The sequence below is a fragment of the Lycium barbarum genome, chromosome 6 (assembly GCF_019175385.1).
Source record: "Lycium barbarum isolate Lr01 chromosome 6, ASM1917538v2, whole genome shotgun sequence".
NCBI lineage: Eukaryota > Viridiplantae > Streptophyta > Magnoliopsida > Solanales > Solanaceae > Lycium > Lycium barbarum.
In genome coordinates this window covers 102,841,136-102,853,554 of record NC_083342.1, presented here as the reverse complement: position 1 = coordinate 102,853,554, position 12,419 = coordinate 102,841,136, and the positions used below count along the sequence as shown (strand labels likewise).

At 33.7% G+C, this 12,419-nt stretch overlaps 2 protein-coding genes across 2 annotated transcripts; one reads left to right on the top strand and one right to left on the bottom strand.

The window, feature by feature from the left end:
• Window positions 1-3,032: 3,032 nt before the first annotated feature.
• Window positions 3,033-9,351, top strand: LOC132644290 (uncharacterized). Its single transcript, XM_060360880.1, has 15 exons — window positions 3,033-3,359; window positions 4,155-4,979; window positions 5,432-5,489; window positions 5,595-5,887; window positions 5,974-6,087; window positions 6,179-6,304; window positions 6,651-6,797; window positions 7,113-7,292; window positions 7,395-7,626; window positions 7,739-7,886; window positions 7,975-8,073; window positions 8,184-8,232; window positions 8,348-8,623; window positions 8,734-8,963; window positions 9,129-9,351. Exons 1-15 carry the CDS (start codon window positions 3,033-3,035, stop codon window positions 9,349-9,351), a joined length of 3,327 nt encoding a protein of 1,108 aa, XP_060216863.1.
• A 939-nt stretch (window positions 9,352-10,290) lies between these two features.
• Window positions 10,291-11,314, bottom strand: LOC132644289 (uncharacterized). The gene is made up of 2 exons (XM_060360879.1): window positions 10,964-11,314; window positions 10,291-10,731 (listed from the first exon to the last, which is right to left on the bottom strand). Exons 1-2 carry the CDS (start codon window positions 11,312-11,314, stop codon window positions 10,291-10,293), a joined length of 792 nt encoding a protein of 263 aa, XP_060216862.1.
• Window positions 11,315-12,419: the final 1,105 nt, after the last annotated feature.

The following is a 12,419-nucleotide window of genomic DNA, read 5'->3' as shown; positions in this document are numbered from 1 at the left end:
ATTCTATATATATATATATATATATATATATATATATATATATATATATATATATATAACAGATACAGTAATATACTTGTTCACGAATTAACTTTTTTTTTTTTGGGTTAAAATTCATGAATTAGCTTGCTAGTAGATTGTGCTGAAGCGTAAACAATTATTGTGTTTTTATATGCATTTAATTATGTTATCACTAATATAGGGTATCTCCTTATTTTTAGCTTTTGATTCAGAACAATAATCTCCTTATTTTTAGCTTTAAGTTGCATAAATTATAATATCTAATTCAGTTGTATATTATATAATTAACTCTATTTATGAAAGTTCTCCACTTAACACATTTTGACCCGCTCAATAAGCCCATATAGAAAAGTTGGGCAAATTTGGACTAATTATGTGGCTCAATTTGACCCACGAGTAGCTGTACCAAAATATTCTTTTTAAAAAAAAAAATATTTGATATATTATAATAGTCATCATAAAAAAAAAGTTTTATTAGTTATGTGGTAATTAAAAAGTTATAAGAAAACAAATATAGAAATTAAACTTGGTACAAGTTGGATATTGTGTTATGGCCTATTATTCAGCTAATCTTGATCCAACCCATTTTAACCCAAGTCACCTTTGGGCGGGGTTGACCTGCTTGTTTCTTAATCAATCTATTTTGACATGCTCAAATTCACTCTCAACTCGCCCCCATGACACCCCTACAGGAGGTGCTAGAAGCAACACAAAAAAAAGAAAAAAAGAAAATTAATCGCTACCTCCTATACTTGACTTTTCTATAATCGTTACTCCTAAAAAAGATGAAAAAGGGACTAAAATCCCATAAAGTATGTAATAATGCCCTCCGTCCACCTTTCGGGCTAAAAATGCCTACGACGTCAACCTTTTGGCTCAATACAACCCATATTTTAAAGGCTCAATCGAAAAATAAAATTAATGAATTCATTAATTACGTGGCAAAATTATATTAGATTATTTTAATCAATCCTAATTAATTAAAATCCCAATCAACTCGCCCACATGACACCCCTACACAAGGTGCTAGAAATAACATAATTTTTTCTTTAAAAAAAATAAATATTTACTTAAACAACTCATATAGATCTATTTGAGAATATATCTTGCGGAAAAAATAATATTTGGATTTCGATTCACATGAACTAATTGTCCACAAAGGAACTGTATCTTGTTATGACACATACTAACTTATATTAATACTCCTAGTATAAGTTTCATTTCCACCGGGAAAAAAAGTCCAGGCAGAGTATATTGATTCGTGATTTGTATTTAAGAATTCATGGAATTCAAAATATGAGTATTCATGGATTACGGATAGATTCATGATAATCGAAATGATATTCATGAATAAAATTAATGGAAACATGATTGGGCATAGTAACATATAAATATTGAAATGTATCTAGGGTTTATCATGAACGGAGATATAATTTTCTAACTCTGAGGGGAAGTCGTGTTTTCATGAATTAAATGGGGAAGAATAATGATGTTCCCGCACGTGGATAGAAGCCCTACATACCTTAGTTGCTCTAAGACTTGAAGGAAAAGTCTGAACTTTTGAAGAAGAATCCCAAAAATATGAACTTGAAACCTTGAGAAGGGTTTTCTTGAAAACCCTAAGATTGTAGTGTAGAATCTTTTTAAGAGTCCATGTATAACTATTAGAATTACTTAGTAATACATGAGAGAGACTTACCTTGATCTGGGAGGATGAGGAGAGGAGAGAAAAGTAGTGCTAGGGTTTAGAGAACTGAAAAATAGAATAAAAATTTGGAAAAATGCGACTTTAATGAACCTCGGGGCTGCCTACGTTGGCATTTGCACCGCAGATGCTAAAGTGCATCGAAACAGAATGCTGGAAACTTCGGGATGAAAATTTTGCATAATATACGTCGCAGAATGCCTTCTGCGCCGCATTTCGTAATCTGCGTCGCAGATGCATGTCCGACGGACTGCTCTGCGACCCTTCAGTAAATCAATCATAATTTTTTTGTACAGATTTCCGTTTGACATCTACCATACATGGATGGAAAGGTATTTCAAAGACCTATAACTTTCATTGAGGAAGTTTCCCCAAATTCCTAATTAATAAGGGGGTTATGCTAGCTTGAAGTGAGGTCTTGTGCAAACTCACTTGAAAACATGCACCGTAGAGTAGCTTCTGACTTTTCTTTGTCCTAAGCTTATTCTTATGACCTTGATTAGATTTCAAAACCTTTTCTACACTCCTCATATTGGTTCCATTATACCCCATCTTACGGTCAAATTTTAGCCCAAAAGTACAGGGTGCTACACAACATATGCATAGAGTGCATTGTTTTTTATTTTATCAATTATAATGTTATATCCCGCATGTTCGCATGTTCGGAAAATTCGAAATAATTTTTGATTTGTAAGAAATAAGGCCATAATTTGATTTTTACTCAATATATGGGTGTTGTTCATGAAATGTTGATGTGGAAACATGGAGGAATGTCAAGGGCAAAATGGGAAATTTTAGAAATTAGTTTCGGGAATTACAAATCAAGACCCATAACTAATCGGACTAAAAAAAAAGAAGGAAAATTTACTTGTTATAGCTACTTTTACTACATATTTAATGTTAATAACTACCTTTTACTAAAATTAATAATAATGGCTAATTAATTTTCTAAATTACCCATTCTAGATACAACAGTAACTCCCACTGATCAGTTCTCAAATACACCGTAAATAAAGGTAAACACTATCCCAACTTCCCATATTTGAACGCACGTAATATACGTTAGTTTCTCTCTCCCTTTCCATTAATTTATCCGTTTTTTTCTCCTCAGAATCTATCCATTACCATCAAGCACGATTCCACTACATTTACTTTGCCGAGATTCGTGGGTGGCTGTGTATTTTGTGTAAGTTTTCATTATTGTGTGTATTTTAGTCAACTTAATTCAATATTCTTGACTGTTTTCAACAATTATAACTTTCAATGCTTAGGGTTTCCCATTTTGAGTAGTGAAAAACATCAATTAATGGCGGATGAAAGCACATCTGGTAGGGTTACAAGAGGTATCCCACATACTCTTCAAAATTTAGATTCCCTTTCTTTTGATTTGGGTATTTCTCAGCAACAAAATGATGTTGATGCAGCTTCTGCTGAGAAATTTGTTGCTGAAAGGAGATCTAAGAAAATCCATGATCCTTCCAGAATCAGAATTCCTTCAACTGTCAATTTGGAAAAAAATGATTTTGATACTGCCACAAAGAGGAGAAAAACATCCGATGTTGCTCATAGTAGCAAAGGGAAGAATGTTGTAGGGACAGATGCCGGAGAACAACAATTAAATATGAACAAGCAGGTATTTTTTCATTTATTATATATATATATTGTGAATAAAATTATATCTTACATGTTGCCCAAATTTGGTTAATGATTGATGTATTTTTGACTGCTTCCGTTGGTATTGTTACATGTATTTATTGATCTGAACATTTCATTAATAGAGGGGATAGCATTCGTATGTATTTTTGTATTGTTTGAGTTAGTTTTCTATATGAAGCATACATACAACGATGTCATGTATTTCACTAACCATTTTTGGTATCAAAATATAAAACTATGTATCATGTATTTGTAATTCCTCACATTTGTGTATTTTTTCAATTTAATAACAAGTTATGTATGTTTTAAAAAGCAGGCATGTGTAAATGTCAGATAAAAAGGGTATTTGTTCAACTTTTGTCAGCTAAACATCTTTAATAACTACGTTTTTGTTTCCATGTATTTATTGATCTGAACAAGTCATATGGGATAGCATTCGTATTTATTTTTGTTGTGTTTTGAAAGAGTTTGTATATAAAACATACATACAACTGTGTCATGTATTTCTTCAACCATTTTTGCTACCAAAATATCAAACTATGTATCATGTATGTGTAAGTCCTCACATTTGTGCAATTTTCAAATTAATAACAGGTTATGTATGTTTTAAAAAGCAGGCATGTGTATGTGTCAGATAAAAGGTGTATTTGTTCAACTTTTGTCAGCTAAACATCTTACTGACTGTTTTTTGTTTGTATGTATTTAATGACTGTGATAGCATTCGTATGTATTTTTTGTATCTCATGTGTTGCCATTATATTCAAACTTTCAGGCCTCCAAATTCCTGGTTAAACGTCCCCCCACTCAACCGATACGTTATGCTTCATATATGAACCATAACATTAAAGATGAGTTGAAGGAAAAACTGACAGATAGACAATTCAAGCTATTTTCCAAAACTGTTTTTGGAAAATATATGGAGATGCAAGTTGACACCGAGGTGCAGGGTCAGTTATTTAGGTGTTTTATGATTAGGGAGTTGAAGCGTAGTAATAGCGATGCATTTGTTATCGATATTAACGGGACGGAATTGACATTCGGTCTTTTTGAATTTGCTTTAATTACTGGTTTGAAGTGTTACGGGGATGAAGTTGTTTTTGACGAGGGTTCTAACAGATTGTTGGATCAATATTTCAGTGGTTCTGATAATAGTGTTTTAAAGATGACTTTAAATAAGTGCTTTGAAGACAAGGATTGGGGTGTTGGTGATAATGCAGATGAAGATGTTGTAAAGATTGCTATCCTGTATTTCATTCATAATTACATGCTTTCAAGTGAAAAGAGGAACGTCACAGTCCCAAGACATCATTTTGACTTGGTGGAGAGTGAACAGTACAATGAACATACTTGGGGTAAGGAAGCATTTGATGATTTGATTAAGAGTATTCACCACAAGATGGACAAGCCGAAGCAGTTTTGTTGTCTACGGGGTTTCCCTTTTGCTATGCAAGTGTGGATATATGAGTGTTGCTCTAATGTTGACCCTAATTTAATGGTTAAAACCGGAAGCCGAATCCCAAGAATGTTTAATTGGAGAACAGTGAACCCAAAGCCATCTGTTAACTACTTGATGTTGGGCATGTTTAAGGACGGTGAGGTAAAATACTTACATTAAATATATGCTTACCAACTAGTTTTTTACACGTGCCTTTTACGTAATTTTTGATGCTGTGCATTTGTAAAATACAAATAGGTTTTTTTTCCAGCAATATAGGTTTGCTGTGTAGGACACTTGTAGCAGGCATGTGTACAAATAGGTTTTTTTTCAGCAATATAGGTTTGCTGTGTAGGACACTTGTAGCAGGCATGTGTGAACCCAAAGCCATCTGTTAACTACTTGATGTTGGGCATGTTTAAGGACGGCGAGGTAAAATAATTACATTAAATATATGCTTACCAACTAGTTTTTTACACATGCCTTTTACGTAATTTTTGATGCTGTGTATTTGTAAAATACAAATAGGTTTTTTTTCAGCAATATAGGTTTGCTGTGTATTTGTAAAATACACAGAGGTTCTGAACTGACAGTTCACAATACATTGTGTGCAGGACATTAGTTGTAAATTCAACAACATTGTTCCGACCATATCAGAGGTTGAGAAGCTTGGTCTGCGTGCATAACTGGTCAACAAACGTTCACCACCACCCCAAACACACCAAGAGGAGGAAAATGAATATGCTGATTTTACCACAACACCTCCCCATGTTGCAGCTGCCAAGAAAACTCAAAAGAACGATGCTTCAAAATCTCCACCGCACAAGAAGCCCAGGAAGATGTCGACGACAACATTGCTTGTTCAGAAGTCACCAGCCACTATCCCAAAAAAACCTACAGTTGGACAATCATCTAAAAAATCAGCTTCGGTGGTAGATAAGTCAGTTCAATCAAAGGAAAAAGAAAAAGCTGCTCCAAGTGTCCACCGCGTTCCTCTTGACGACGTATCCACCAACAAATCAGTTGAACTCACAAGTTTGAGGCAGGAACTTAATCAATTTAGGCAGGAAGTAAGTTTTCTAATTTTATTTTGATATTCATCAAACTACAAGCAAATGAGGATTTTTATGATGAATTTGTTGTTTTTACCATTTAGGTGCTTGCTGAATTCAAGGTTGTTTTTACTGAGCTAAAGGATCTTCGCAAAACTATTGATAAAAATTTCAAAAAGGTTTTGGAACATGACAAAGGGAAACAAAACTCAGAAAAGGTAAAAAAATCAATAAATACATATTCAAACGATTGCCTTCAGTGTGAAGTAGGAAGCATATGTATCTAACAAATACATATTTTTTTTTTAGGATGATGACAGTGAAACACATGTTCCTTTACATGATGGCAACATACATCAACAAGCTGATGATTACATGGACCATGATGACGATATTCACATGGAGACTGATACGGGTGATGTGCATCCAACAGAGGTATATATATATATATATATATATATATATATATATTTTAATGTATTTATCATTTTTTAATCATTTTTATATGTTATTTTTTAATAAAAGATAATGCAGACATGATGAAAAATTGGGATCTATTGGACTTTAAAATATTATGTATTTGTTATTGATATGAAAAACAGTTGTGTCATATATTTTTTTTGTGTACTGTTTTGTATGACAGCATGACTGTTAACTGTTTTCCTTATGTATTTGTTTAATGCTTTTGGACATCATCAACAAATACTTCTATGTATTTAATATTGTTTTTTATATATTAGATTCATTTATTTTATATACTTTGGCCTGTGTTTTTTATAAGGAGAAGGGTCTTGCACCGGATATTCAAGTAAGTATTAGCAATGATATTGGCGATACGCTGAAAGCTTCAACCGAAGAGATTGCAGAAGGAGGTGATCATTCAGGAGAACCGAAGACTTCGGTTGAACGTCCGGTGGATCCAACAGAGGTATTTTTTTATTCATTTTTATATCTTATTTTTAAAAAAATATATTTCAGGAATGCTGAAAATTTGGGACCTACTGGCATTTAAAATATTATGTATTTGATATTAATATGACAAAGAGTAGTGTCATGTTTTTTTTTGTGTACTGTTTGTTTCACACCATGACTGTTCACTGTTTTCTTTATGTATTTGTTTATTGCTTTTGGACATCATCAACAAATACTTTCTAATGTATTTATGTATTTTATATAGTCTTTATCTATTAAATTCATGTTTTTTTATAGACTTTTGGCCTGTGTTTTTTTTTTTAATGAAAAGGGTATTGCACCGGATATTCAAGTTGATATTGGCAATGAGAGCGGCGAAACGATGGAAGCTTCAACCGAAGAGATTGCAGAAGGAGGTGATCTTTCAGGAGAACCGAAGACTTCGGTTGAACGGTCGGGGAAACATACTATGGAAGAGCAAAAACGTTATGATGATTCAAATAATTCTGAGGTTCGATAACAACGAATTCTGATTCACCCATTTTTTCGGTTTTAAATTGTATCATCCTGGTGATTGAATAATGTTTCTTTTTTGTATTTTTTTTTTTAGTAGATGATCGCACAGGTGCTAGCAAATATAGCAGAATCAGAAATGACTAACGAACAAGTTCACGCAGAAAAAACCGAGGAAAACACCAGCTCAACTGTCTTAGAGGAACCCCAGGCAGTAGTTTGTAACGCTCAGCCGTTGTCTCAGTGGTTGTTGCCTGATGAGTATTTACCAAGCCAAACCCCAGGGAAAGAAATCATGTTACATCCATCAGTCACACGAGCTACACGCCCCAGTAAATACAAGTCTTCACCGTTTGTGACAGATTTTGGTATATATCTACTTTTTAATTTACTTGTTTGTTTTTTTAATACGCAATTGTTAATGTTTAAAGACCAAATACACAGGTAGTAGTTCGGGCAAGAATCATGTACATGGGTTTGATAAAAAGTATCCATTCCAGATAGATCCCATTACTGGTCCACTTGATGTACAGATGGTGGATGAATACCGTACTTGGCTCCGAAACGGTCTGCTTGTGAGGCACGATAGCAAGTATGTGTTTTTCTCCCAGTTTTACATATAGTTATTCCACATGATTTTTGTGAATAAGTTGATGTATTTGGTTTTTTTGTTGCCACAGAAAGAACAACGAAGACCATTACAAAAAAAAAAAGAAGGCAGTTTTTGACAATGGAGTCAAATACAATTTTGGCATCACAACTGTCAACGATAAGAACTAGTTTTACCTGTTATCGATGGATGGTCAGCTTTGGAATGACGAGGTGATTTTTACTGCAATGATATGCCTATCAACTAGTTGTTTTTACAAGTGCACTTTGTGTTTTTTAGCTGCTGTGTATTTGTAAAATACAGAGATGGATGTATTTCAGGACATTCGGTTTGCTGTGTTTTTTTTTAAATACAGAGAGGTTCTAAAATCAACATTTTTGCTACTACAAAGTTTTATATTTATTTGACTGTGATCTAATTTATGTATTTTTTAACAATCCCAGCACATTGCCGTCATTTTTTATTACTTTCGGAAGAAAGGAAAGTACGATAAAAGGAACAATTTCAGCTTCACCACTGTTGACTGCCTATTCAAGCAGAGAATTGATGTGGTCCACCACGCATATCGCAATGTTGAAACACAGACAAATGTGGCAAATGAAGAGCAAGTATTGATTGAGTATGTTAAGGGTCACAGGCTTATTGCCAATGTCCCGTGGCATACCGTTGACAACGTGCTAATACCGATGAATATACAAGAAGAAAATCATTGGTTATTGGTACTCCTTTCATTCAAGGACAGGTATTTTTAATGATGAATTAAATATTTATCATTAGTTTTTCATTCATTAATTGGCCGCTGAATTCTTTTTTTTTTTTAATGTACAAGCGTCTGTATGTTTACAACTCGTATCAATCAGCCGGGCACAACGCGGTTGTTAGGAATGAAATAAAAAAGCTTGCTACACTGCTTCCACATTTCCTACATCTGGCTGGATTCTATGTAAATAAAAAAAGCATAGATTTGGTGAAAGACCCAGCATATGCGGATAAGGGGCAGATCGATATCCTTGAAGTTGTCTATGTTGATAATCTTCCGCATCAAACTGTTGGTAGCACGTAAGTTGTAGACATACATTTTTAAAAATATCATAGAGTATCAAATACATGATATATCATATCAATTTATGATTATTCTAAAATACATGAGTTGTTTGAACTTGAGATACCTTGTTTAGAACTTGAAACATAAATTTTCTAATACAAGTTCTTATTTTTTTTTAGGGACTGTGGTGTTTTTGTGGCAGCGTATGCTGAGTATTTGACATCGGGTGAAAGGATCCCAGATGTCATTGATGCACACATGCAGCGTATGAGATACAGTGCACTCTTATGGGACTACGCTGAAGGCAAGGTTGCTGACAATGCAGAGAGTGATAATGAAGTTCCACCAAGACCGATTAGGCCAGCAATCGATTACGACACTGTAGATGCAATTGATGTTTGATAAATACTATTCGTGCATTCGATGTTTTTTGTCCTTTTTTTCATTACAGCAAACAATCTGATGCTTTTAGATGTATTTTGACTTATGTTGGATAATTATCATTTAACCAAAGAAATCTCAGTGGTTTTATGTTCCATCTGTTTGATGTACTTAGTTACATATATTGTCAAATAAATCTGAAGTTTGGAAAAAATACAGTAAAATGCGACATCATGAATCCACAAATACATTTATTAACCAGGTTCACAAAATATGTATGTTTAATTCCCCAGGTTCACAAAATATGTATGTTTTAGATATATTTTAGGTTACTAAACACATCTTGCGTATTTGATATGGCCAGCACAACTATATGATTTCAATAATAATAAAAAATTAATTCAAATAAACCATCTTCATCAGTTTAGGAAACAATAAATACATTTTTATACCACATATGTTGTGCTACGAGGTTGAATAGACAACACCATTTTCATACCGGGAACATGGTTTGCCTTTTTTTTGTGTTAAAAATACATGAACATTACCGTTTAATTTCAGACACCAGGATCACAAAAACCATGTATGTTCTATTACAGTTTATACCAATTTTCAGAAGGCCAATAAATACATAATTTTAAGTTGACATTACCAGCACAACTACGATCCTCCAATCCAAATAAATTCGAAAATAAAAACAACTTTATCATTTGTAAAGATATATTATGTAAGTTATTTTACCAAGTACGCATTATTTTTTGATGTTGAAAAAAACACCATACGTATCGTGAAAAAAAAATTCAATTTAGATCATTTTGAATGGGACATTCATTTCATTGCAAAAATATCTATAATACTACAACAAGTGTCAATGGAAGTTTTTGACACAAGTGTTCAAATACTTAAATAACCAATCTATCTTCGGTAAAAAAGTTAAATGGATAGGAACACAAGAAAAATTCACTTCCTCAGAGGCTCAAAACTACATGAACGTCTGTTGTGCCCAACTTGTCCACAAGTACTGCAAGCATGTCTGCCCTTTCCAAACAACAATTCACTTAAAGGCTTATCACGCCTCTTCTTTGGCCTACCAGGCGGTCTCTTGTATCTCGGGGGCAAAACCACATCCTCCAAGATGTGGTTGGGAATGTTCCATTCACGCTCGTCGGGTAGAGGATCCACAGGTACATCATATGTCTTCAACACAGTCGCTGGTTTGAACAAATCAGAGCAATAATCCTCAGCAACCATATTTTTCTTTTTAATGACAGCCCATGCATGCGGGCAGGGGATTTCATCTAGTTGAAACATACGACAACTACAAGTTTTTCTATTCAAATTAAGAATGAATCGTCGTCCTCCATCATGTATTGTGTACACGAATTCTGTTGACGGTTCTACCTGAAAAAATAAATATTACATGGATTTGTTATTGAAACAATCAGAATTTTAAAATAAATGAACAAATCATTAAACAAATACATATCAATTTTCAAAGGTAGTCATATAATTTACATTAACACTAACTGTTCATGGATACCAAATACACAAATGTATCATGTGTAGAAACACCAGATTAGTACAAGTACAAGTTTGTCAAATAAATCATAACACGCATTAAAATGAAACATACCGTCATTCGTAGACATAGATACTCGTTGATTGATAGCATTTCCTGAAACTTTTTACCGAGTGTAGTGAACGTGTATGTTCCATTTCTCCGGTTATTGTAATTCCATCTCCCAAACATCCTTCTAACTTCTTCGAGAAAGTCATATATAGGCAGTTCTCTAGCTGCTAGAAGATGTCGGTTAATGCACTCTGCTATGTTAGAAGTCATTGTCCACCCTCGGTTAACAGATGCATACAATCTAGGCCACTTTTCTCTACCAGCCGATTCCAAATACTCTGCCACGCGCATATCTACCTTTTGAACCTTTCCCATTAACTCATCGAAATCATCCTGCGTGTATGCCTTTGCCATGGAATAAAAAACAGGACTCAACACATCATGGCTCTTCTTGTATTTTTTTTACATACATTACCCCACAAATGCCAAATACATGCATAATGTGCAACTTCTGGATAAATTCGACAAACAGCCCTGTTTATACTTTCATGCCTATCTGATACAATACACATATTCTCTCTGATTCCATATGATTCTCTGAAACGCTCAAAAAATCATGTCCATGATCTGTCATTCTCAGAATCAATCACACCATATGTTAAGGGAAGTATGTTGCCTGGAGATACAGTTAAGAAGAAAAAAAAACAATATAATATATTTTGTATTTGTCCAAAACATATAAAATATATATTCAGGTAATAAATTAATATGTATTTTTTTGACATACCTGCACCGTTTAATGTGCTTGCCGAGACAAATGTTCCATTGTATGGTGTTTTTAAGTGGCTTCCATCAACCACCACAATTGGCCGACAATAATCAAAGCCTTTGATAAATGCATATAGTGCTATAAAAACATACAAAAATTCATTTTCACGGGTTTTTACCCATTCTGATATGTGAACCCGGGTAAGTCTTATCCAAAATGTATAGATATCCAGGTAGTCTTTTATAAGAATTAGCCGGTTCACCCATTAAATCGTTCATCGCCCTTTCTTTGGCCCGCCAAGCAACCATGTACGACACATCCATTCCGAAATCATTTTTGACGTCCTCCGCAATGTCTTTAGGCGTATATTTTCTCTTATGATTTGATATTTTTGGTTTGACAATCCCACTTATCAACCGACTTGTAGCTTGGCATTGGGAATAAACCTTTTCCTTCAATGGACATGTATGTTTGTCTTGAAACTCCCTAACTCTAAACATTCCTGACTTACCGACACTTGACGCCCTGAATTTCCAATCACACTCTCCTGATACGCACACAAGAGTGTAGCTACAACAAAAAAACAAGAGTAATAAATAAATTTAAAAAAACAGATTAATGTAAAATGCATTAGTAATGTATTTATTCTTGTTTTATTAATACAAAAGGATGGATGAGTAACTTTACCATATGTAAATAAGTTAATCAAATGCAAACCAGACCAAATACATTATTTATTCTACTTTATAA